The following is a 26,573-nucleotide window of genomic DNA, read 5'->3' as shown; positions in this document are numbered from 1 at the left end:
CAGGACTTTTCAGGCTTCCTCCTGTGAATCTGAGGAAGCACTAGGCCCCCAGGAATTCCCTCCTGCCAGCCCCTCCCTCACACCCTACCCCCTGCCACGGCTTCCCTCCAGTATTTAAACAACCACCATGCTCCCAGCCTAACCATGGGAGCTTCCTCCTCTAACAAATGAAATCTATTCTCATGGTCTTTGCTTTCATCATTGGAAATTGGCCAGGTCTCCATGTTTGCCTTAGGGCCTCTTTGCTTCTGCTTCTATCTCCTTTCCCATTATCCGGGTTCCTGCCAGCACCGAAGGAGTTAACTCTGCCAAGGCACCCCCCCCATTCTGGCTCCAAGCTCCCTCCCTCCCTCCCCCTGCTTCCTCTCTCCTCCTCTCTCCCCTTCCCTCCTCGGCTCCACGGCTCCCTCGGCCGCTGCCGTCTCCAACCCCCCCACCCCACTCCCCCGCCACGGCCCCTAGCCCCTTGCCGTTTGGCAAAACCCCCCCCTGCCGCGGGGCTCCCCGAAATCCAGTTCCCCTCCCCCATCCCAGCTCATGCCCCAGCCCCCGAACCTCGGGGCTACCAGCCCCCGGTGCCCCCGCCCCTCCTGAGAATCGGGGTGTGCTCCCCAAGCCCCCTCCCCTCCACTGGGGAGCCCCTTTTAGGGCCCCCTTCCTCTCCCTCCCACGCTCCCCTACCCTTCCCTTCTCCAACCCCCTCCTTCCCCTCTCACCCCTCCCCCCATCCTGGCCCCCCCTGCAAAAGTGGGGTGCGGAGGGGGGAGGGGTGAGAACCCACCAAGGGGAGGAACGAAACTCCAATGAAGTCAGAGCCCCTTACCCGCCGCCGCGGCCAGGCCCCCCAACATGGACTGTCTCTGTATAGTGACAACCAAGGTAAGCATGATGGGGGGGCTACAAACTGGAGGGAGCATGTGAATATGTGGGGAGGGGTCAGGCAGGCCTTATCTGGCACTGAGACCCTGGAGTGAGAGCATCAGAAGTAAGATGTATTGGGGGTCATAATTTAGTTTGGGGGTTCACATACGAGAAAACCCTGGATTTGGCCACAGGTGCCCCCTGGAGTGATCCATTTGTACCTGTAGAAAAATGAAAATTTGGGGGTATTCCATGGTTTCAGGGTCCCAAGGGTTTGGGGGTTCACTAGCGATGTTTGAGGGCAACTTATTTAAGGAGAAGCCTGGCTCACATGGGAGTCCTCTTGTATGTTGCAAGGTGGGCTATGTGTGTGGGGGGCTTCTTTACCCTCCTGGGGGAAAAGCTGGCTTCCAGGTGGCTTGTCCAGTTTGAGGGGCTCTTGGCAGGAGGCTAAAGGTTATTGGTTGTGAGTGCCTGACTGGACTGGGGGTGTCAGCTGGCAGGGAAGGGGTGGGCCTTCAGGCTATAGAACAAGCGTCTCATGGTATATACGTTTGGGGGTGCTCTCTTGATTTGAGGGAACTGTTAAGTTGGGGTTCAGTCATATGGAACGGAGATAACTGGGAGTTGTCCGAAGGCTGAGGCCTGACACAGAATCACCTGAGGGAATGGGCCAGGTGAGGTTAGGACTTGGGGTTCTCCCTTGGGAACTAGAAGGTTGCAGCAGCTGAGACTGCCAGCTTCTGTGAAGGAGGAGGAGAGGCTTGGGGAGGGGATTTGGAAAGGGGGACCTGATGGGTGGTGCAAAATTTGAGGGTTTCCCAAGTAGGTGCCCAATATCCCCATCTCCTCCCACACTGCTTTTAGCCCTGCTCAAGAAAGAGGGAGAAGAGCAGATGGAGGGGACTGTTACCCCTGATGCTTGGGATCAAGGTGGGGGAAAACACCTGGATGTAAGGGTCCCTGAGGACTTATGACTGAGGTTAGTGGTGTGAAGAGGCTAGTAGGATGAAGGCGTAGGAAGAGGGCAAGGCTGGCAGCAGTGGGGTTCCCTATAAGGGTGTCCCCATGGCTAGAGCCTGGAAAGGGTGATTTTGGATGGCTATTGCAAGCAAGCTCCTGGTGGGATGCAGAAGACCTAGGTCTTTTCTTCCAGACTCTGGGACTGGAAAGCTGGATGCCTGGTGTATGGAGGGATGCTTGGGCGGGTGGCAGGCAGCTGGGGGTTGGGGGGTGGGACAGGAAGTGGGGGCCGGGGGAGGCGGGGTCTGGGTGAGTCACAGGCTGGGGAGGGGGTTATATTTAGTGAGAACTGCAGCTTCTCATGGGAGGGAGCTGAGGACACACATGTTCCTTGCCACAAACTCACACATGTGTGTACACATGCATTGTGCACGTGTGAGCATGACTGGAAGAGACTGAGGGCTAAGGACCTTTAGGCCCAGATCTCTACTCTTCACCAGGACTGCTTGTCTCCCAGTCTGTGGGCTTTGGGCTTTCTTCCTGGTTGATTTTTGTGCCTCAGTTTCCCTGTTCTGGTTTCTTTCAATGTCTGTGACTGGATGCTCCTCCTGTCTCCTGCCCTTCAGCCTGCTCCCTGGCCTTGGCTCCCTAGCTATGGTCCCTTGTGTACAGGTATATACAGCAGGCTGGTTGGAATGTGTGGGTTCTGCTTCCAACACACAAACACATTAATGTGAGCAAGGATGAGGGGCTTGCCTGCTCTGGAGCCTGTTCTGGGTGGGTGGATGGGGGTTATTCATTCTCCCCTCCAGACTTCTACCTCTTTGATGGAGTGCAGGATTGAGCATCCTTGAAGGAAGGAGGTTTGCAGAAAGCATTTGGGGGTTTTACTGAGGCATAGAGACATAGGCTTGCCACATTCCTTGGCTGCAAAACTTGAGTCTCGGGATGGCGAAGACTTCAACTCCCATAAGACCCTGAGGCACAAGATCACTCAGTGTTAGAGTGTTGCTGCCCTTAGGACTGTTGGGAGTTGTGGTTTCTCTCCATCCAGGGCAACGGAGGGTAACCCAGGAGCAACCAGCAGGGGGCACATGGCTCCGGCCCCCCGAAAATGCTAGATAGGGAATGATCAGACTTTGTGGTCGTTGAGCTCCCCACTTCGGTCTTGACGGCCTTTCCATCTTTCATCGCCTATATTTATAGACTCCTTCTGCATTAATTTAAGGAGCATTATTGAACGCCACTTTGTGCTAGGCCCTGTGCTTTGTGCAAACTGTTTTACAGCTATCATTAGTCTTACTCGTTACCTTTATCTCTGCCAGTATCTCTGTCTCTGAGCATCTCTTTCTCCCACTCCGCCCCCGTCCCTCCCCCTTCTCCCCGCGCTGCTGCCGCCGTTGCCATGGTAACCGTCGACGACTGAAGTTGCGTGGCAGATTTGAGGGCCGGGCGAGGGTGGTGGAGGGCGGAGCAGAATAAGTGGGGGGTGGGAATAAAGTGGGGAAAAGACGAGGGGTTTTTGGTCAGGACCTCGGAGGCGAAGCGGTTAAACCCTCTGGGTGGTCCTTATTGGGCAAAGTTAAGATGTCGGGGGCGGGGCAGTGTGGCCAACCGCCTCATTCATTGGCCGACCTGGGCGTGGCGGAAGGACAGTGTGGGCGAGGCCGGGGGAGCGAATGGGCGGGAAGTGGACGGAGGCGTGGTCTCTAGGAGGCAGGTGGGTGGGGTCTGGCTTACTCTCAGAGGAGGCGGGCAACAACCCTTGGAAAGGGGAGGGGCTGGATTACCTGACCGAAATGAGGGCGGGGCTGACCCAGGAGAGGCGTGGCGTGGTCCCCTGCGCCGAAAGGAGACCAGATTTAAGGGGCAGTTGTCCGCGAACTGCAGGACTCTGGGGTCTTTGGAAAAGAGAATCCGAGGGTTGGGAGGTCTGACGTCTCAATTTTCCCAAGATGGAGACCTATTCAGATTTCATCAGAGCACCCCTCCTACCTCAGCTCTCTGTTCCAGGGAGACGGTTGCTAGGCGACACCAAAGTCCTTGATTGCTGTGTTGCCAGGCAACGGGGAAACGGAAAATGGAGGGAAAAAGGAAATGGGGGATGGGAGAGGGTCTTAATGGGGTGTAGCGCCCACTAGTGGAGAAGAAGGGCCTGTACATTTTCTGGTCTAGAAAAAAATTTTAGAGTCAAGCATTTTGTTCTATCCAGATATGAAACTAGGACATTGGGGGTCATTTTAGGGGCGCATCTATCAGATGCCAATGGGTGAGGTTCTAGGGAAATCGTCATTTCTGCCATGGGTGGGCATTTTATAGAAGGCATAAGCCATTTGAGGAGACCCCTTACTGGGATTTCAGAACTGGAAAGGTGGGTGTTCAATGGGAGAATATTTTGAAGATAGCCTTTCAATTTCAGTTGTTTGGGAGAAAATAGAAGCCTCTGAAGAAACCTGAGTCAGTTCGTTTGAGATGTTCTGGAAGATTTGTGGGTCACAGCAAATTGCAGTCCAGATCTTACTTTGGTGAATATTATTTGAGTCTTGAGTGTAGGGAAGATATATTTGTGAGTGATTTTCCAACAAAACTGGAATTCAGAATCATGGAGGGAATGTTGAGATTTAGGGAGTCAGTCAGAGTAAATTATGAATTTGAGGGGTAAAGAAAAGGATAGAGAAATACCTCCTAACATAGGGTTTGGAAATAAATTGAGAAGATTGTAGTTGAATTGGGAGGGCCTGCCTTAAGGTGGATTAAATATCTCATGAAATTGGGTTCTTGTGGGGGATTGATATATTAGAAAGTCCTGAGTATCATTAGACTCCGCAATTTGGACAGGGTATCCCCCCAAATTGGTAGGCTCCTCATTTGGATATTTATATTAGAACAAGGGTAAGAATTGCACTAATTTCAAGTTCTCTATTAATGAATCGAGGGACAGGTATGATTTAGAAAGGGATGATATAGGGGTATATTAAGTTGAAGGCACAGCGAGGATCCGTGTGGTCTTTTAAACTCTTGAAGAAGCATTGTCTGGTTATCAGGTAGGGCTGGACTTCAGGGGAGACCTATGCCTATTAGAGTAGGAGATGTCTTGGAAGGGGATGCTGTTCATAGTAACAGTCTTAAGGTGGGGGCTGTTGGGAGAGGCATTTTTGATCCCTTAGGAATTCTTTTAAGTGAAGGAGAACTGTTCAGTGAATGGTTAGGGGCCTGGTGATTTGGGCATGGGGCATTAGATGAGATAGGAGGTCCCTGAGAACCAGACAGATAAATTGGGGAGTCTATTTGTAGAAGTCAGGATAGGAATATACTATGTAAGGTGAGGTCCACAGACAAATAGCTGGGACCAGGGAAGTTGGTGGCTAAGAGGGTCTCCCCTCACCCTTCTCTCCCATCGTGACGCTTTCCCGTACTGCGCAGGCGCCGTTACCCCCCCCCCCCCCCCCCCCGCCGCAGCCTCCTGTCGCGGCGGCCGCCGCAGCCCCCGCCCCTTTGCCCCTCCCCTTTCCCAACCCGGGACCCTTGATATCCCACCCGCCCCCTTCCCTCTGTTCCCCTCCCCTCCTCCATGTCGGCTCGGAACAGATTCGCCTCCATGTGTCTCTGCGTGGTACGTGCCGCGGTACGGGATCCGGCCCCGCTCCCCTCTTCCCGGACCCCCCAAATCTCAGGGTGTGAGCTTCAAGTGCTATCGCTTTTGCCTCTGCTTGGCTCGGGGTCTCTGCGTTGCAACTTCCTGGGGACAAGCACAGTGGGTCGCCCCTCTTATCATCCACTAACTCACATCCTTGTTTTGGGGTACAAGCCTTGGTTCCAGGTCATTCGTGAAACTGGGGCTTTGGCGGGGGGTGGGCAAGAGGGAAGGAACAACAGCGAGCCTGTCTATGTCCCTCCAGGCTTTTCACTTGTGTCAAACCCTAATATGTTGGGAGTGCAGACTTATTCCATCCAATATTATCTGAGCTGTCACTGCTCAAGGCCCCAAGTCCCAGTGGGCTAAAGGGGCTGGGGGGGGTGTCCTCCTTCCTGTCCTGCTTTAGTTGCCCCAATCCAGGACTGAGAAGTGCTGACAACCCCATCCTTCAATTTTCAGTTTCAGAATTTCTGGTCCCCACCCCCATCCCTCCAGACCTTTCCCCCTTTATTTTCCCCCTCACTACCTATACATTGAAAATTTCCAGGGGCTGTACATAGGGCCTAACCTCCTCCAACCACATTTTGGGACCTTCAGTTCTTCATTCTATGTTCCTCATTTTCCTCCTGTTACCTATGAGTCCCCAGAAGCCTTTTCCTCAGTGTTAGACACTCCCCTCGCCCATGGGGATGGGGCAGGGAGAGATGTCTGGGGTCTCACTGTGATAAAAGTTTACCTTCATTTCCTCTCTAGAATAAACCATGAAATGTCTGTCTTCATGCTTCCATTTTCTTTGGTACACTGACATTTCTTCATCAGATTCAGGAATTTTCTTTGTGAAGGGGGTGAAGATGGAGGGACATTGGACTTAAACCCTCCCAGACTCCAAAACTTGGAACTACAAGTTTTAGTCTAATTTATTTTGCAGGAAATTGGGGGCCTTACAAAGTGAGAAGAGAGACTTGTTTCCCTCCCTTTCTCCCAGACCCTACAATTCCAGGGCATTGTCCCTCGGCTTGCGCATTGTCCAGGCTGAAGACCACCTTCTCAGGATATGGAATGAACAACCTCTTTCAGTTCATAGTGCTGTTACCCAAGACAGCTCAGCCCTTGAGGAGGGCTATTTTGCATACTACTCCTACTTTCCTTCTCTACTTTTTGTGCCCATGGTATTAACACCTGAAGTTTTGGATTCTCTCTTCACATCCATGGCCCAGACTTGGTGATCCCCTATTTCCCTTCTTTAAAACTCTTTAAACATATCCAGGTGCTTCTTAATTCTAGTTGCCTCTGTGTCCTGAGTTGAGAATCTTTATGTTGACAGGACCATTTCCCTCCTCTAGTTCTCTTACTTCATTCACCCTTAGTCTACAACAGTGTTGAATTACATCCTCAGCCTTGGTTCATCATCCTAATTTCCAGAATCATACTCATCATATACCAGGCATAGTACTTGATAAGCTTCTTCCTATTTGATCTTGCAATTATTTCCCTTCAAATGTTGGGGTACTCTCAGCTTTTCAGAAAAAATTGAGAGAGAAATTCTACCCCCTTTTCTCATGAGTACTAGTAGCTGTATGCTTTTTTTTTAGTCCCTGAGAGAGCCCTGCATCTGGTACTCTCTGCCTGCTTCCCTGAACCTGGAGTCTGGACCCTTCTACTGTGGGGGTCAACTCCTGAGGAGAGTAGCACAGGTGGACAGAGGCAGCTGTAAAAGGAGCCAGGCAGAGTTGTCCTTCACTGCTGCCTTCATCTGCCCTTTTGCTCTCTCTCTGCCCCCAGTTAATCTCATTTACTGGTGTTCCTATGAAGCTAGTACTGGAGGCCCTTGAGGTAGCAGCTGGTTAATAGGGAGTCAGGAGACATGTTGGATCTTTTACCCCAAAAGGCCAGAGGAAGACCTGAATTCACTGTAAGGTTCAGCATGCTACCCTCTTCCCCAGTTAGGGACCTGGCACTCATTTCTGTCCCCTTCTGAGCCCTACTGCCTTTGTTCCTCCCCTTCCTCCCCCATCACATCCCTTTCTAGTACATCCGGATTAGCTGGCTGGGGATGGACTACTTACTATAAGGTTGCAGCTAGCTCTGGGGTCCCTTTAATGACTACTTGGGAACTAGTGAGGCCCTTGAAGGAAGAGTGAGACAGACTTGGCTTTGTCCTTCCTGGGGGCTGATGCCAAATACCTTCTAGTTGAAGAGGCTGACTTTGGTCCTTGCTTCATGCATGCAAGGTGCTGGAAAACCCATTGCTCATGGGGTAGAGGTTGCAATGGGGAGACGGAGATGATGAAGGTGAGGTGCAAAGCAGGAGCATCAAGTGGAGCATGGGAGGGGGAGTCTAAAACATGGGAGTGGGATTTAGATGATTAGGGAAGCAAAGAAGTTGGGGGATGGGATGTGGAGAATATTAGTGTCAGGGTTCAGGGCAAGAGTTCTTGAAGGATGGAGGGAAGAAGGCCTGGAAAATGGGTGAAGACACTGATGCCCAAGGAAGGGGATGCTGGGTAGAAGGCCAAGGCCCCGGGATGTGAGGAGCAGGAGTTGGGGGATGGAGCTGGAATTTGGGGAGAGAGGAGAGGTGCTGAGGCCCTGGCGGGAGAGGGGGCTGTCGGGAGGGTGGAGAGAGGGGAGCCAATGGGCTGGAGGAGAGGGAGGGGGAGGAGCTGGTCAGGCCCCAGGGCCTTCCGCACTGCACTGGCTGGGGAAAGAGGAGGCGGCTGGGGCCGGCGGCCTGGAGCCTGAGGCACTGGGCCGGCCCAGTGACGCCTCGGTCCCCATCCCCAGAAATACCGCTACCAAGATGAAGACACGCCCCCTCTGGAGCACAGCCCGGCCCACCTCCCCAACCAGGTAAACGCCCCCGAGCTGGTGCACGTGGCGGAGAGGAACTTGTCCCACCTCGAGGCCGTCCACGGGGTCGTGGGCCACGCCCACCTCTCCCCCCTCAAGGTAGGAGACCCTGGCGGCCCCCTCCCCCGTGCGGCCCTCGGAGCCTCGGAGCTGCAGCAACCCCCACGGGCCGGTAGGGCAAGAGCTGTGGGGAAAGGTTGGGTCTGGGGTGGGGCATTTGGGGCTTGGGCTCCTGGGGCCTGGGGGAGGGGGCGTTTGGGGGGGGCTGGAAACACGTTGGTCCCACGAGGAGAAACAGGTCAGGCAAGTGGGAGTGGGTCCGGAGCCTGAGGCGCTTGTGTGTGTGTCTCTCTGAGTGTGCCTGAGTGTGTCTGAGCGCTACGTGTTGTGTGCGCATGTTGAGACATCTGCATCCCCCTGGAGGCCCCCTGCACCAGGGCCCTCTTCATTCCTTCACACCCCCAACCTCCGGTTGCTTCCTGTGTTTTCTGTGTCCAGAGCTCTGTTCCAAGCGCCTGCTGCCCTCATTTGCTCCTGTCCCTTCCCGCCTCCTCCCCCACCTCCGCCTCTGGGCCTGCTCTCCCTGTCCCTGAGTCTCCAGCCCTTTCCATCTGTCTGGCCTGAGACTTCACCACATCATCGTGGGGCCTTTTTGCCTCTTCCTCTACCCCAGTCTTTGCTCTCCTCTGTTCTTCCTCCCCCTCCACCGCTTTTTCCTCCCTGCTGGCTGGCTGGCTGGTTCTTGATGCTGTCTCTCTCTTCCTCCCACGCATCTCCTTCCCCCCCTTGCTGATCCCCAGCTCAGGCCTCTGCGGCCTGATCAGTCTTCTCCTTGGTCAGCCAGCTCCCTATTTCTCAGTTTCACCTTTCCTGTTCCTCTCTTCTTGGGCTCACCCCCACCCATATCTTCTTTCTTTCCCCCACTTTCCCCCTTATTATTCATCACCACCTGTTTCCCCTTTCCCTCCTTCTCTGCTCAGTGTGCTTTCCCTTCTCCAGTCCTGGGAGACCTTGTTTCTGAAACCTTCTATTTTCCAGTCCACTTTCCATCTTCTGCCCCCTCAGTCTCCTTTTCTGGGACACAGGATGGGGAGGAATGGAGAGCACAGGCAAGCTGTGAGATTGAGGACATCGAGGGTCAGTGGTGTGGAAGCCCCAGGAAGGGGGAGATTGCTGATGTTTCATCACGAAATGGGGAGGAAGTTTCTGAGCTAAGGGGATGAGGAAAGGAGAGTCCCCTAAGCTTGGGGAGTGCAGGAGAGGTGTTGAATGTGGGTGGGAAGAGGACATAGGAATGAAACTGTGGAATCGGGGCAGTGGATTGAGTGGGTCCAGAGAAAAGAAAGTGAGGCCCTGGAAATGGGGATGATGCTCAGCATTTGTGTGCAATTCTGATTGCAAGGCCTGTGCAATGCTTTTTACAAGATGGGGCCATTAAGTAGTTATTGAGGAGGAAGACAGAGAAGGGAAGTTTGAGGAGTAGTAGGTAATAAGGTGCCAGGGAGTGTTGGGACCAGAGCTCAGGAAGCAAATGGGAGTGGAGGGAGGGTGCTGGAGGCTACAGTGATGCTGGAGGACATCTCAGGACAAGGCCTCAGTTGTAGGACAGGAGATGTCCCAATCTTCAGATGGGTAGTGGGTTGAGAAGTGAAGGGGTGATTTGGAGTTAGAATATTGAGGGTTTGAATATGGGGTAACATTTGATTCCCTCTCTGAGAATCAAATTGGGATGGAGGGTAAGGACAGGAGATCGATAAAGTATAGGGCAGGGGTCTGAAAATGGAAGTGGATAGAGAATGGAGGCTGGGGTTGTAGGATAGAAACTGAAGGGTGGGTACAGGGATCTAGATGGAGGGTGTTGGAGGAATGTAATCTTGGATGAAGGATGGGGCATCAGGGAGGGTCTAGGATAGGAATGGGGATGAACATGTGGATAAGATTTCAGCAGTATGTGGCTGTTGGCTGGACAACAGTGTTTGCTGTGGTTGGGAGGATGGCGGTAGTAGATTTATGGATGTGAAATCTATGGTAGAGCCTGAAAATGGCCGGCAGTTTCTAGAATTGAGAAATAGAAGTAAAAGAGAGGAGGGCCTCTTTGGAGGGGGAAAGTGGGAAGGAGACTAGGAGAATCCTTTAGCCTGTTTAAGCTAATCTGTTTAAGGAGGAAATAGGTTGGGGACCCCGGAAGGAGGCTCTTGGACGCCTTCCCTATTGCCATAGAGACGTAGCTTTGGTTGCCCTGGAAATTGGGGAAGCCCCTAGGACCGGCCTGAAGTTGGCCCCGCCTGGGAGTCCAGAGACCTGGCCGCCTGACGTCAAAGACCTGGGAACGCCTAACTTTAACCCTTTCCTTAATGAAGGCGAGGGGGAGGGAGTAGATGTGCAGGCTAGGACCCGGATGTCTTTCACCACTCCCTGTTTCTGACGTTTCTTTGCGCTGCGTAGGGTGAGGGGCGCAGGGGAGACTGGAAGGCAGGTTCCTCAGAATGTGCTGTGCCCACGAACCTCTTCGACCTGGCCTCCTCTCGGCCCGGCTAGTGGGGGGCGGGGCCCAGGCCAGGAAAGGTGGGGCCAGCGGCGTCCTGCCGCGCTCAGGCCTCTGGACGACCCTAGGCCACGCCCATCTCCCCCGCCTGCCGTCCTGACGACAGGGCCTCCTGGAGGTGGGTCTCCCCAGGTCTTGACTGGGCTTAGATACCGTTGCTAGGCAACAAGGTCCCTGGAGGAAGGCGTGGATTGGATGGCGGGTGGGTGAGAGAGAGGGAGGGGCCTGCAGCTGGGGAAATCCCGGATTCCCTGGGCGCTGGGTTTAGGGCAAATGTATGCGAAGGTGAGGGACAAATCTGGGGGTGCATTATAAAAATGTGGGGGGGATAATGACAGGGAGCGGGCAGGAAGGGGGTGAACAGGACCTGGTGGACAGGAGCCCTGGGGTGTATGTGTGTAGCACATAAGGCATGTAACACCCCGTGGTGTTACATCCGGTGAGAAGCTCCCTTCCCCCAACCCCCCCCCCCCCCACTCTTTACCATCTGCTGCTCCCCTCTCCGTCTGGCTGTCTCTCCCTTCTCATTTCTCATACACTTCCTTCCTCTTGCAGGGGACCTGAGCTGAGCAGAGTTGAATCCATGCACATGTGTATCTGTGTGTGTGTGTGTGTGTGTGTGTGTGTCTGTGTGTGTGTATGAAATGTGGGCTGAGCCTGGGTCCTTGAAGAGCCCCTAAGGGTGGCAGAGTGGGGCTTGGCGAAGTAGCTGAAAGGGGAGCTAGGCTGATGGGACCCATCCTTGGTTATGGGCTCCCTCTTGAGCCAAGGCTGAGTCAGCTTTTCGTTTCCTGTCTTCCCTCACAGGCCAATTCTCCCCCAGTGATTGTCAACACAGATACCCTAGAAGCCCCAGGATATGTGAGTTGTTTAGATTTTGGGGTAGGGACCATTGTAGAAGGAGGGAGGGAGGGAGGGATGGAGGACCTAAGTCCCTGCATGAGGAGGGAGGGCCAGGTTTTCAGGCTGGAATGTCCATCTCACTGTTTTTGTGTTTCTGTCCCATGTTGGAGTTGCAGGTGAACGGAACCGAGGGGGAGATGGAATACGAGGAGATCACATTGGAAAGGGTGAGCCAGCTCCTCTTTCAAGTTCCTCTTGTTTCCCTGCCTGTGTCTCTGTGCCCGTGTTTTCTAGGTGGCCTTCCCTTTAACCATGTCCCTTAGTGCTCTGTCTACAGCTCTCTGTCTATTCCCTGTCCCACTTGCCTTGCCAGAATTGGTTGTTCAGTGAGGGAGGCTAACCTATTGCCCTCCTTTTTCTCAGGGTAACTCAGGTCTGGGCTTCAGCATCGCAGGTGGCACTGACAACCCACACATCGGTGACGATCCATCCATTTTCATCACCAAGATTATTCCTGGAGGGGCTGCAGCCCAGGATGGTCGCCTCAGGTGGGGAGGGGAGACAGGGGTTAGGAAGCTAGTACGCTTGAAAATGAGGGCCAGGGCAGCAGGAAGCTCCTGGCTCAGGCCCACCTTGCTGCTCCCAGGGTCAACGATAGCATCCTGTTTGTAAATGAAGTGGATGTGCGGGAGGTGACCCACTCAGCAGCAGTGGAGGCTCTCAAAGAGGCAGGCTCAATCGTGCGCCTCTACGTCATGCGCCGGAAGCCCCCAGCTGAGAAGGTCATGGAGATCAAGCTCATCAAGGGGCCTAAAGGTAGTAACCGATTTTGTCCCCACTACTGTCCTAAATGTCCTCCCTTCCCCCCAAAAAAAGTCCTGCTTCCCAGGTACCTGAGCACCTACTTATGCCATTCCTTGCATCCAGGTCTTGGTTTCAGCATCGCAGGGGGCGTAGGGAACCAGCACATCCCTGGGGATAATAGCATCTATGTAACCAAGATCATCGAAGGCGGTGCTGCCCACAAGGATGGGAGGTTGCAGATTGGAGACAAGATCTTGGCGGTGAGGACCTCCACTTTTCTAGCTCAGACCTGAGTCTCACCTGTAGACCCTAGACAGGCTCAGGATTCTTATTACCCCACCCCACTACATCTGCCTTGTTGCCATTTCTGGCTCTGTCTGAGCTTTGCTTCCCTTGACCCCAGGTCAACAGTGTGGGGCTGGAAGACGTCATGCATGAGGATGCCGTGGCAGCCCTGAAGAACACGTATGATGTTGTCTACCTAAAGGTGGCCAAGCCCAGCAATGCCTACCTGAGTGACAGCTATGCTCCCCCAGACATCACAACCTGTGAGAGCCCTCCAAATTCAAAAGCTCCTCATGACCCATTCTAGTTATCCCCATGACATATAATTCTAGGATATTCCCTGTGACCATTCCTCTGCAGATTATCCCCATAAAATGGTCACAACCTCTGATCCTTGCTCTGGTTAGAGAAGTGATAGAAAATGAGTCACCATAGAAGCACTAGAAAAGATGAACAATCTTGCCCTCCAGAGCTTAAGGCCCACTTGGTTTTATGCCTAATTTGGTCAAATTCTCAAGAAATAGATTCTAGCTGGGTATAGGGGTGCATGATTGTAATCCCAGCGGTTGGGAGGATGAAACAGGAGGATTGCAAGTTTGAGGCCAGCCTCAGGAATTTAGCAAGGCCCTCAAGCAAGTGAGACCTTGTCTCAAAACACAAAAAACAAAAAGGGCTGGGATTGTAGCTCAGTGCTGAGCGCCCCTGGGTTAAATCTCCATTAATAATAATTAAAAAAAAAAAAAAAAAGAAAGAAAGAAATAGATGACTTTTTTAAAAAATATATTTATTTTTTAGTTGTAGTTATCAATACCTTTATTTTATTTATTTATTTTTATGTGGTACTGAAGATTGAACTCAGGGCCTCACACATGCTAGTCAAGCGCTCTACCGCTGAGCCACAACCCCAGCCCCAATAGATGATTCTTATGCTCTTTCAGAGTAGGAAAAGATAAAAGGCTTCACATCTCATTTTATAAAAGGCCAGTTTAAATAGTCACAAAGATAACCTAAAATAAGGAAAGTAAAGAATAATTTTACTTTTGAACAGAGATGCAGAAATTTTTAGTGTCATAGTAGGAACCCCAATATGGCTAGCATATTAAGAGAATAATATTTTTAAAAAAGATTGTTTCAGAAAACTAAAAGTGGTATATTATTAGAAAACGTCTTACTATGATTCATTATCAAAAATTAAGTGAGAAGCTGGGTTTGGTGGTGCATGCTTGTAATTCCAGCAATTTGGGAGGCTGAGGCAGGAGGATCAGAAGTTTGAGGCTAGTCTCGACAATTTAGCAAGACCCTCAGCAACTTAGTGAGACCCTATGTCAAAATAAAAATTAATAAATGAATAAACAGAACTGGGCAGATAGCTCAGTAGTAAAGTGTCCCTGGGTTTAATCCCCTGTCCAAAAAAAAAAGTGAAAAAAAATTATAGAATCATTTTAAATAGATATGGAAAGCCAGTTGATGAAATTTAACATCTATTTTTGGGTGAGAACTTTTAGTAAACTAGGAGCAGAGACGTTTTCCTTAATGTGATGAAGAGTAGTTACTAGCAACCAGCAATGAACATTTTGCAGTGTGTCCTTTTTCTCATTTAGGAATGAGATAGTGATGCCTCTTACTACTGATACTGTTACTGTTTTAGACAAAGTTTCTCCCTCTCTCTCTCTCTCTCTCTTTTTTTTTTTTTTTGCAGTACTAGAAACTGAACCCAGGGGTGCTCTACCACTGAGCTACATCCCTAGTACTTTTTATTTTTTTGAGAAAGTTTCTTGCTAAAGTGCCCAGGCTGACCCTGAACTAGTGATCTTCCTGCTTTAGTCCCCTGAGTTGCTGGGATTGCACTGTACCCAGCTTAGACTGGGATTTCTTTCTTTCTTTTTCTTTTTTAAACAGAGGGGAATTAAATGTTAGATGTCTTTATTTTATTTCTATCAGGCGCTGAGGATTGAGCCTAGTGCCTCGCAGGTGCTAGGCAAACGCTTTGCCACTGCAAATGCTTTGCCACTGAGCTACAGTCCCAGCCCTAGACCAAGTTTCTTTCTTTCTTTCTCTCTCTCTATTTTTTTTTTTTTTTTTGGCTGTGCTGGGAATTGAACCCAGGGCCTGTGAATGCAAGGCAAACACTCTATCAACTGAGCTATATCACCAGCCCTAGACCAGGTTTCTTAATGTTGGTGCTGTTGACATCTTTGGGTCCAATGACTCTTTGTTGTTCTTGTAATTTCCAGGATTTTTTATTTTTTATTTTTGGTGGTGCTAGGGGTTGAACCCATGTCCTTGCACATGCTAGGCAAATGCTTCATTAAGTTTGTCCCCTAGCCTCTGTAGAATTTTTTTTTTTTTATTGGTTGTTCAAAACATTACAATGCTCTTGACATATCATATTTCATACATTTGATTCAAGTGGGTTATGAACTCCCATTTTTACCACGTATACAGATTGCAGATTCACATTGGTTACACATCCACGTTTATACATACTGCCATACTAGTGTCTGTTGTATTTTGCTGCCTTTCCTATCCCCTTCCTATCCCCCCTCCCCTCCCCTCCCTAGAATTTTTTTTTTATTGGGCTTTTTTTACCTATTACATCTTCTCATTGCTATGATTTCTTATTACTTATTTTCCAGGGCCACATTTTTATTTAGATATTTATTTTTTTAGTTGTAGTTGGACACAATATCTTTATTCTATTTAATTTTATGTGGTGCTAAGGATCGAACCCAGGGACTCGTACATGCTAGGCGAGTGCTCTACTGCTGAGCAACAACCCTAGCCCCATATTCTTAACCTTCCATTTTATTTCTAAGTTTTTCAGTTAATTTGTTTTGTGTTTTAGTCTAAATGGTCTACAATATAATTAACAAATAAGATTAATTTTGTTTCTTTCTTTTCAAATCTAACATCTGTTTATTATTATTTTGGTCAAAAGCAATAATTTTTAACCAGGGTAATTTTGCTGGGGTAATTTTGTCATAACATTTTTTATTGTTATTACCAAAGGGAAGAAGGTGGGAGGAAGAATACTGTTGTCATCTGATAGAATATAAACTTGACAAGAAGTGTAAGAGTTACATGAAAAAAAAATTTACTGAAGGGTACAAAACAATGATTCTGGATGGAAAACCATAATAAGTAGAAGATCTCAACCCTCTCCAAATTAATCTGTACATTTCATGCAATCCTAATCAGAATTTTAATATTGGTTTTCCCCTGGGAATGTAGCAGATTGATCCTAAAGTTCAGCTGGAAAAGTATGTGTGGGAGAAGAGCTAAGACATTTTAGAAAAGAATAATGAGGTGTGGCTGCCCCTACCTAATATGAAATCATACTTAAACCCACATTAAAATCACGTGGTACTATTTCTGGATACCATAATCTATGTAAAGGAACCTGGGCTCCTTGGAAAATGACTGATTCCAAATCTTTGGCAAGAAATATATGAGACAAACTTCATCATCTTTCATATTAGAAAGGAAGGAAGATATCTACGACTACTAGGGTCACATTAAAGACACAGAGCCGGGCTGGGGATGTGGCTCAAGCGGTAGCATGCGCGCGGCCGGGGTTGGATCCTCAGCACCACATACAAACAAAGATGTTGTGTCTGCCGAGAACTAAAAAATAAATATTAAAAAAATTCTCTCTCTCTTTCTCCCTCCCCCACTCTCTCTCTCTCCCACTTTCTCTTAAAAAAAAAAAAAAAAAACAAAGACACAGAGCCATGTTGAAGAGGCTCCTGGCCATTCATTGAAAACTCATTCAATAGGTGAAAGTCCACGAGGTCATAGTTATATTTAAAAATATTGAGGCTGGACATTGTGGTATAATCCTGTAATTCCAGCCACTTGGAAGACTGAGGCAGGAGGACCATGAGTTCAAAGCCAGCCTCAGCAATTTAGCGAGGTCCTGAGGAATTCTGTGAGACCCTGCCTCAAAATAAAATATAAAAAGTTTTGAGGATGTGGTTCAGTGGTTAAGTGCCTCTGGATTCAATCCCCAGTACCAAAAAAAAAAAAAAAAAAAAAAAAAAATTAATAATTGGGAAGCCAGACTTGGTGATAAGTGCCCATAGTCCAGCTACCTGGGCGATGAAGCAGGAGGATTGCTTGAGCCCAGCCTAAACAACCTTCCAAGACCCTGTCTCAAAAACAAAAACAAGGGCTGGGGTTATAGCTCAGTGGTATAGTGCTTGCCTAGCACATGTGAGACACTGGGTGTGATCTTTATCACCACATTAAAAAAAATAATAATAAAGGTATTATGTTCATCTATAATGAAAAGATTAAACAAAAATAAACAAATTATGATTAAATTAATTTTAGGCTGGAGGATATGGTTCAGTGGTAGAGCACTTGCCTAGCATGCACAAGGTCTGGGGTTTAATCCCTAGGACTGAAAAGAAAATGGGTCTCTTTGGAAGAGGCTAGGAAACCCATTTACTAAAAACTGGTAAAGAGCTGAGTATCCATCATTCCTGTACAAACTATACCTTAGATTAACTAAAAGGTTGATATGGGACAGTTCTTTATAGAAAAAGAAACACACACCAAAAAAAAAAAACCAAAAACCCAGAATTGTTATCATTTAATGGTTCCAGATGAATATCCAAACTAGGCAGTAATCATCATCAGTGGCTGTGAAAGCTTGGATGAGAGGCTGACGGGTGGACAAGGCTGAATACATCTGAAAGACAACAAGACATCATTGCAGCCTTTTGTGACACAGTAGGAGTGCACAGCGCCACCTGTGAAGTCTGCTTACTCACATATTGAATTTGAATCTGATGAAGCCTCTAGAATAAAGTCCCCAGGTTACAGGAGATACAGGAGCAGAGGCATAGGTTAAATAAGACCACAGGTATTATGCAGGAATTTTCCCTGTTAGAATTTTCCTCATAAAACCTGGGATAATTTTTTAGATAAATGACCTAGTTTTTCAACAGATGAATGGCCAAAGAGGAGGGGACCAAAAAAAAAAAAAAAAAAAAAAGGAATTTTTATGGATTAAGAGATTTCTGAAAAATATCAACCAAAAAGAAAGAAAACCCAAAAAGCATGGTATTAATATTGTCGTTTGACATCACCATCCCTGGCATATCAAGGACAACACATAACTTTAAAGTCCTTTATCCCCTAAGAGAACCAATCTCTGATGCTATAAATTCCTGACCTCTGACATTGCTGGATCTGATGTCCTCTTTACCACATCACCAAATATCTTTGGCAGAATAACTTCCTTTTTGTCTGAGTCTGGCTCTCTTGGTTCCCGCTGGAGAGGGTGGGATGGTGGGTGCCGATGGGTATCCTCCTTATGTTTCATCTCATTCTTTCTATGTCTTCCCTCAGCTTATTCCCAGCACCTGGACAATGAGATCAGTCATAGCAGCTACCTGGGCACTGACTACCCCACAGCCATGACCCCCACTTCCCCTCGGCGCTACTCTCCAGTGGCCAAGGACCTGCTTGGGGAGGAAGACATTCCCCGAGAACCGAGGCGAATCGTGATCCACCGGGGCTCCACGGGCCTGGGCTTCAACATTGTGGGTGGTGAGGACGGCGAAGGCATCTTCATCTCCTTCATCTTGGCCGGGGGCCCTGCGGACCTCAGCGGGGAGCTGCGGAAGGGGGACCAGATCCTGTCGGTGAGGGAAGGCCTGCCCTTGCCAGCCTGCCCACCCTGTCCCCCAGCAGAGCCCAGAGCTCTTGGGAAGGGGCTGGGTGGGCTGAAGCCTGGTCCCCTGCTGGACTATTCCCTGCGCCACTTAGACATGAGAAGTGCCAAGCTACTCAGCCTCTGTTCCTCTCTCTAGGTTAATGGTGTTGACCTCCGAAATGCCAGCCATGAGCAGGCTGCCATTGCCCTCAAGAATGCGGGTCAGACGGTCACAATCATTGCTCAATATAAACCAGAAGGTACCAGGCTTAAGGAACCCATCTTGTGGGCTCAGAACTTGTTTCCTCAACTGATGGATTCAGCAAGGATGAGGATGGGGTGGGACAGAGAGGTTTTGGTGAGAGAATGGAGCACAGTTCAAGAACTTTCTTGTGCTTCTTCAGAGTACAGCCGATTCGAGGCCAAGATCCACGACCTTCGGGAACAGCTCATGAACAGCAGCCTCGGCTCAGGGACTGCCTCCCTTCGGAGCAACCCCAAAAGGGGTTTCTATATCAGGTCAGAGGCTTGCTGGGCTGAGCTTTCTGGGTTTCTGTGGATTCCTCTTTCTTTTGTGCCCATTCCCTATTCCTTAGCCAGCTCTTGCCCTAAACCCTGCCTGATCCACACCCCGCCTGCCTGCCCCACACCCAGGCTTATTGCTCAGCCACTGTTCACAGGCTCAGTGACACAGATTAATCTTCTGAAATACACCATCTGAATTGGAAAATAACTTCTACCCCAAGTGTTCCACTTGCCTTCTAGCTCCAGGGCACCATGACCCCTCCCCAAGGAGTCCCATACTGCCTCACAATTGGGCATTTAAGAGGTAAACATAGGGCTTTTAGGATTTCTTTATATTTATTTATTTAGATATTGGGGATTGAGTCCAATGGAGCTTTACTACTGATCTACATCCCCAGGCCTTTTTATTTTGTATTTTGAGATACGGCCTTGTCATTGCTGAGTCTGTCCTCAAACTTGTGATCCTTCTGCCTCAGCCTCCCAAGTTGCTGGGATTACAGGCATCCACCAGCTTTTTACTTTTAACATGGGGGTCTTGCTATATTGCCCAGGTTGGTCTTGAACTCCTGAGCTTGAATGATCCTCCTGCCTCAGCCTCCTGAATAGCTGGGACTTTATGCATATGTCACTGTCCTCAACTTTAGGATATATAGAATTATATATTTTTTGTGGTGCTGGAGATTGAACCCAGGGCCTTGTTCATGCAAGGCAAGCTTTCTACCAACTATATCCGCAGCTATATCTCCAGCCCTAGGATATTTTTAATATTGTTTCAGTCTTGGCATCCCTGTGGGAATTCTCAGAGAGATGGACCACAGCTCTCTTGCACCTGTCTCCTGTCTCTTCAGAAGCATTTATTCCCTTCTTAGGACTCCTCTCCCTATTGACTCTCTTTTGTGCTCTTCCCCAGTGTGGGCCCTGTGGCTTAAGTTTCTGTTGCACTTCCCCTTTCTGTCTCTCTCTCTCTCTGGTCCTGTTCACTTGCCCAGCCTCATCTGCCACTCCAGTCTGCACATGTGTCTTAGAGCCGTTGGCCCTGACCTGACCTCTCAGAGGTGCAGACCTGCTTTTCTGGCCATCTGCTTGCTTTTCCTTCTTCCCTCTCCCTCTCCCTCCCTTCTTTCCTTCCTGGGCATGCCACAGGGTTGAAGCCTGGGCACTTTACTACTGAGCTACATCACCAGTTCTTTTTTTTTGGTACCAGGGATTGAACTCAGGGGCATTTGGCCATTGAGCTGCATCCCCAGCCCTATTTTGTATTTTATTTAGAGACAGGGTCTCACTGAGCTGCTTAGTGTCTCACTGTTGCTGAGGCTGGCTTTGAACTTGCAATCCTCTTGTCTCAGCCTCCCAAGCTGCTGGGGTTACAGGCTTGTGCCACCATGCCCGGCTCACCAGTTCTTTTTATTTTTTTGTTGAGACAGGTAAGTTGATTAGGGCTTCACTAAATTGCCGAGGCTGTCCTTGAAATTGGCATTCCTCCTGCCTCAGCTTCCTGGTTATTGGGATTGGCCATCTGCTTTCTAGCCATCTCTGCTAAGATGTCTTACCAGCATGTCACACTCAACACATCCCGCACTCAGCTCACGTTCTCTATTCTGGGTGCTTTTGTATTCTCTTTCACCATCCACCTAGACACCTGGCTCATACCTGAGGTTCCACTTGGCTCTCCTTCCTTCTGGACCCCAGGGTAATTCAACTCCCAGATGATGTCAGCAATTCCAGACTCTCTCCCTATATTCCCAGTCCCATTGCTTTATTCAGCATCTTTGCTTTCTTGGAGAATCAATAGTTTTCTTGTCCTAACCCTAGTACTTTTGACTCCCTGACAAGAGTTTGATGCTGATAAGGGATAAGAGTAACTAATGTTTGCCAGTGAGGGACTTTTTTTTTTTTTTTCCCCTATGAATTTGAGCAGATTCAAGGGAACTCTGTGGCATGCAGGCATATTGAAAACTTCTGTCTGGAGTTCTTGCTCTCATCCTGGAAATTGGACACAACATACATGTAATGGCAATTATATGTTACAGCAGAGCTTTTGGTTCCTTCCTAGTTTTGGGGTTCCTGTGGGGATGCCACTAACAACCCAAGCTTTGCCACAAATTCCTAGCCCAGAACCTCTAGGCTGGTTCTTGGAGTGGCTGGAGTACTAGCCATGCCCTGACCCATAGCCATTTGTCCTCTAGGGCCTTGTTTGATTACGACAAGACCAAGGACTGCGGCTTTCTGAGCCAGGCCCTGAGCTTCCGCTTTGGGGATGTGCTGCATGTAATTGATGCTAGCGATGAGGAGTGGTGGCAGGCACGGCGGGTCCACTCTGACAGTGAGACGGATGACATTGGCTTCATCCCCAGCAAACGACGGTGAGGCTCCTGAACCTGCAGACTTCCTGCTCCAGGCACTGAAATTCCCAAGGTTCTCCAGGGTGGGCAGCCAAAAGGGGGTTCCCTGGAGTCTGTCTGGTGGGCCCTCCTCATGACTATTGCTTCTATGAGCCTTTGGGGCAGACAGCTCCTCACTGAGGATCACAGGGTCCAGAGTGTGGGAGCTTTTAGGCCTCACTAGACACTTTCCCACCCTCCATATCTCCATGTATCCCACAGGGTTGAGCGACGGGAGTGGTCAAGGTTAAAGGCCAAGGTAGGTGGAGGAGGGGTGAGTTTGGTGCAAGAGTGGGGTCTTCACAGAGCCGAACCCTTAACCAACCCATGGCTTGCTTTTTTCTTCCTAGGACTGGGGCTCCAGCTCTGGATCACAGGGTAGGTAGGGCCAGTTGGGAAGCCCTGGGGTGAGAGGAACACCAAAGAAGGCAAGGGGGCCCTAGGTCCCTTGTCTTGGAGCCCCTTGAAGACGCTCTGTCTCCCACCAGGTCGAGAAGACTCGGTTCTGAGCTACGAGACAGTGACGCAGATGGAAGGTGAGCCCTGGCCCCTGCCTCAGCCCCAGCCCTCCTGCTCCCCTGGTCTGTTCGCTGCCTGAGCCCGGCTCCTCTCCTCAGTTCACTACGCTCGCCCCATCATCATCCTTGGGCCCACCAAGGACCGCGCCAATGACGATCTTCTCTCTGAGTTCCCCGACAAGTTTGGATCCTGTGTTCCCCGTGAGTGCTGGGGCCTTGGATGGAGGTGGAGGTGAAGGTGGGGGTGGAGGAGTGGGATGCCTGAGGAGCCCCACTTGTGAGGGCTGTAGGCAAAACTGCCTGCAGGCATTGGAGTGTAGGGGTCACAGGATTCCTCAAAGAAGGGGTCTTCTCAGCTCCCCTTATGTTATACAGGAGTCAACCCCAGGCCAGAAAATGGGAGACCTTGGTGGGTGTGGGGGGAGTAGTTCTGTCTCTCTTGAGTTTTAGTCTCCACAGTGGCCTCCTATCAAGGATGAGTTGGGCACTTTGGGGGTTTGGTTGGTGAGGCAGATTTTAAGCTAGAGGGATGGTGGTTAGATCTTTGGGGGGGTGGGGTGACTTCCTGGCAGATACTACACGGCCCAAGCGGGAGTATGAGATAGATGGCCGGGATTACCACTTTGTATCGTCCCGGGAGAAAATGGAGAAGGACATTCAGGCGCACAAGTTCATTGAGGCTGGCCAGTACAACAGCCATCTCTACGGGACCAGCGTCCAGTCCGTGCGAGAGGTGGCAGAGCAGGTAGGACCCAGTGAGCACCTGGTCCTCTTCCTTCTGCCCTCTCCCTACCCCATTGCCTCTTCCAACTCTCTCTAACTCTCTTTCTCTCTGTCTCTTTCCCTGCTGGGTCTCCACTCCGTCCTCCACCTCCTTCTCCTCTTGGGCAACTCTGTCTGGCTGCCTGCTCTTTTGTGCCCTGCTGCCCTCACTTCCTGACCCCACACTCCCCACTGCCATCTGTCCCTTTCCTCTGCTCCCCTCCTCCTCGCCCCACTTCTCCTCTCTTTCTGTGGCTGTATCTTGGCCTCCTCCAACTTGGTCCCTCCCTTCTTCCTGATTCCTCCTGGCCCTCTCCCCTCTCCTTCCTTTTCCTGGGGTCCCCACGCCCCTCTCCATTCCTCTGCTAACTCCTTTTACTGATGCTTGCCACCCTGCCTGTCCTCCCTCCATGGCTCCTTGCTCCATCTGCCTTCCCTTCCTCCATCTGTCTCTCCTTGTCCCTTCCATCTGTCTGTCCTCTGTCTGTCCTCCTCTCCCTCCTCCCTCTATCCTACTTCCTTTCTCCTTTTCCCTTGCTTTATTTCCCTACCTGCCCTGTCCTACCTTCCGTGCCCCATCCCCTTCTCCATTGCCCCTCTTGGCCCTGCTCTGCCTCCGTCTTCTGGATCCCCTTCCTGCCTGGTTTTCATCACATCCTCCATCCTATTCTTTCGCTGTCCTCCTGTGCTTGGCTCTCTGTCTTCTCTTTTTTTTTCTCTGTCTTTCACTCTGTCTGTCCATATCCCTTTCCCATTCTGACTCTATCCATGTGTCTTTTGACATTCATGTCACTTCCCCTTTGGCCATCCTCTTGTCCCCTCTTTTCCATGTTCTGTGTCCCTTCTTGGCACCTCTGTCTGTCTTTTCCCACCACCTGCTGGTCCCCCTCCGCCTACCCTGCCTGCCCCCAGGGGAAGCACTGCATCCTCGATGTCTCAGCCAATGCTGTGCGGCGGCTGCAGGCGGCCCACCTGCACCCTATCGCCATCTTCATCCGCCCCCGCTCCCTGGAGAATGTGCTGTGAGTATGGTCCTGGGGGCCTCCCCTCTGCTCCCCGCACTTGTGGTCCTGGGCCTCTCAAGGCCTCTGTGTTGAACTCTCCCCTCAGAACTCTGGACAGCAACTCCAGCAGCCCTCAGTGGGGATCTGCATGGAGAACTGAAACCCAGAGATTGCAAGGAATCCCAGGCTTTTCCTCTTTTTTCCTACCTTGAGTTAAGCAGGCTACAATTCCCAGCAGTTCCTGGGACACATGCCTGCTGGGGCAAGCCAGGGCCTCAGGAGCAGTTGGGAGTTAGAGTCTAACTCCTTCTCTGGGGCTGAAGACTGGAAGGATAAACTCTAGAGAGGTCCTGGAAATACCCACACCTGGCTGGGGTGGGTTGTGGGTGGGGGCTCATCTGTGACCCCAGAGGATATCAGGAATTATATTTTTTGCTACTTGCTTTCAATAAGAAAGTACCCGTTGCAGCCTAACATCCCTGGATGGAGGAGGTAAAGTTTTGGGTCTTTCTTTCTTCACAGAGAAATTAACAAGCGGATCACAGAGGAGCAAGCCCGCAAAGCCTTTGACAGAGCCACCAAGCTGGAGCAGGAGTTCACAGAGTGCTTCTCAGGTGAGGCTGCAGTGGTGAAACACACAGGGCACTTTTGCTCAGATTTGACAAAGTTCACCCCACTGCAGGGATGGCTCTGGAAGAGATGCCCCGTGGGTGGGTGCAGCCTCATGGCTCATGGTTGGGGGAATTAGGAAAAGGTGCCCATTTCTCTGGACTGTATCCTGCCTTGGTCAGGCATCCTCTGTCCCTTGGCCTCACTCCCTGTTCTACCCACTCCCAGCCATCGTGGAGGGTGACAGCTTTGAGGAGATCTACCACAAGGTGAAGCGTGTCATCGAGGACCTCTCAGGCCCCTACATCTGGGTCCCAGCCCGAGAGAGACTCTGATTCCTGCCCTGGCTTGGCCTGGACTCGCCCTGCCTCCATCATCCGGGCCCTTAGTCTGGACTGAATTGCCCACGTCCTTCGCACCCCAGCCTCCCTCTGACCCCTTCTTATTTATTTCCTTTCTAACTGGATCCAGCTCATTGGAGGGGGGACACTCCTCTGCATGTATCCCTACACCCCAGAACTGGGCTCCAGAATCCTAGGAACCTGGGGTCTGGGCGGGGAGCCGGGCTCCTGGTTCCAAGCCCTTGCTCCTCAGGATCCCTACCCTTACCTGCCCCCAATGCACACACAGACCCACTGGGGGCTGCCCGCCCTCCCCCATACATTCCAGAAGTCAGGGCCCCTCTCAAGGAGCACCCGCTGTAGGGATGCAGGGCCACAGGCCTCCGCGCTCTCTGGAGGCAGGGTCTGGGGTCACCCTTGCTCCATCATAACTCCCCATGTCCCTTGATTTCTCAATTTTTTTTTCATTTTTTTCTCCTAAAAGGTGGTTTTTGGGGGAGAAGTAGTGGGACTCTTCTGCAGGTCCCCTGCCTTCCACATGCCCCCACCTTTTTTCTTTGCTGGTTTGCATGAGTGGAAGGTCTAACTGTGGCTTTTTTTTTTTTTTTTTTTCCTGGGATTTTTCTTCTTCTTCTTTGTTTCTTTTTTTCTTTTTCTTTTTTTCCTTTTTTCTTTTTTTTTTTTGGGGAAAGGGGAGGGATGGGTCTAGGGAGTGGGAAATATGGGAGGGAGGGTGGGGGGCAGGGGTTAGGGGTTGGGTGTCTGGGAGCCAGGGGAAGACTGGAAATGCTGCCGCCTTCTGCAATTTATTTATTTTTTCTTTTGAGAGAGTGAAAGGAAGAGACAGATACTTGAAACTCGTGTGTGGCCTGGTTATTTGGGTCCTGGGTGTGGAGGGAGACAGGGTGGGGGCCCAGGGATGGGTGGGTCTGGTAAATCCAGATCCTTCTTCATCCCAACCCAGAGAGAATAGGGTGGCCTGAGATAGGGGCTTTGGAGGGAAGCAGCAAATCAAGTTGTTGAGGAATGGGCTTGGGGAGGGCTGGAGCTCTGTCCAAAGTCACTGATAGTCAGGAAGACTTGCCTGCAAAGTACAGAAGCTTCTTGGTTTATGATGGGTTCATATTCCAATAGATCCATCATAAGTTGGAAATACCCTAAGTAAAAAATGCATTTAGGATGGGTATGGTGGTGCACGCCTGTAATGCCAATGGCTTGGGAGGCTGCGGCAGGAGGATTGCAAGTTCAAAGCCAGTCACAGCAACTTAGTGAGTCCCCAAGCAACTCAGTGAGACCCTGTCTCTAAATAAAATATAAAATAGGGCTGGGAACATGATTCAGTGGTTAAGCACCCCTGGGTTCAATCCCTGGTTTAAAAAACAAAATGCATTTAGTGCACCTGACTTACTGAACTTCATAGCTTAGACTTGCCTACTTAAATGTTCTCAGAACACTTACGTTAACCCATAGTTGGGCAGAATCATCTAACACAAAACCTACTGTATAATACAGAATAAAAATCTTGTGCCTGATGGGCAGCTGCAGCATACTGTACAGCATATTGCTAATCCATGAAAAGGTCAAAATTTGAAGTACAGTTTCTACTGAATGTGTATTGCCTTTGTATCATCGTCAAGTTGAAAAACCATGGGCTGAACCATCATATGTAAGTTGAGGTCTATATAAAGGAAACTTTTATGTTCATGAAGTTGTAGACAGCTGGACTCTAGAGATAACATTTATAGAGGTTTGCTGATAAGGAATGCTGTATGAATATTTATTCATTTGGTTTCTTTATGCCTCATTTCTATAGAAAAAAAATTTGAAGCAGCTTTGCAAATAGTGAGGGTAGGAAAATAGAAACTGGATCCTAAAGATATAAATAGGAGAAATGGATGAGCTATGAGGGTAAATATTATCTCAGCTTCCTGTAGCCAGGACAAAATGGGAAATGGCTCATTGCCTAGTTCCTTATAATAAAAG

The 26,573-nt window shown here is 50.0% G+C and overlaps 1 protein-coding gene across 5 annotated transcripts; it reads left to right on the top strand.

The window, feature by feature from the left end:
- Positions 1-790: 790 nt before the first annotated feature.
- On the top strand, positions 791-25,232 carry Dlg4 (discs large MAGUK scaffold protein 4). Of its 5 annotated transcripts, none has more exons than XM_076871677.1 (20): positions 791-879; positions 8,246-8,311; positions 11,664-11,717; positions 11,876-11,926; positions 12,123-12,247; positions 12,346-12,515; positions 12,627-12,763; positions 12,907-13,051; positions 18,144-18,439; positions 18,608-18,710; positions 18,855-18,969; positions 21,162-21,338; positions 21,579-21,615; positions 21,707-21,734; positions 21,845-21,892; positions 21,974-22,075; positions 22,447-22,619; positions 23,549-23,658; positions 24,163-24,254; positions 24,478-25,232. In XM_076871677.1, the coding sequence occupies exons 1-20, from the start codon at positions 850-852 to the stop codon at positions 24,582-24,584; spliced, it is 2,166 nt and encodes a 721-aa protein (XP_076727792.1). In that variant the 5' UTR covers positions 791-849; the 3' UTR covers positions 24,585-25,232. The 5 variants fall into 5 exon arrangements, with proteins under 5 accessions (XP_076727792.1, XP_076727791.1, XP_076727790.1 ...); XM_076871676.1 differs by having other exon boundaries at positions 11,870-11,926; XM_076871675.1 differs by having other exon boundaries at positions 8,246-8,410.
- The last annotated feature ends 1,341 nt before the right edge of the window (positions 25,233-26,573 follow it).

Source organism: Callospermophilus lateralis, chromosome 11 (assembly GCF_048772815.1).
Source record: "Callospermophilus lateralis isolate mCalLat2 chromosome 11, mCalLat2.hap1, whole genome shotgun sequence".
In the NCBI taxonomy this organism is placed as follows: domain Eukaryota; kingdom Metazoa; phylum Chordata; class Mammalia; order Rodentia; family Sciuridae; genus Callospermophilus; species Callospermophilus lateralis.
Note: the sequence above shows the minus strand (reverse complement) of the source record. Positions and strands in the feature narration are given on the sequence as shown.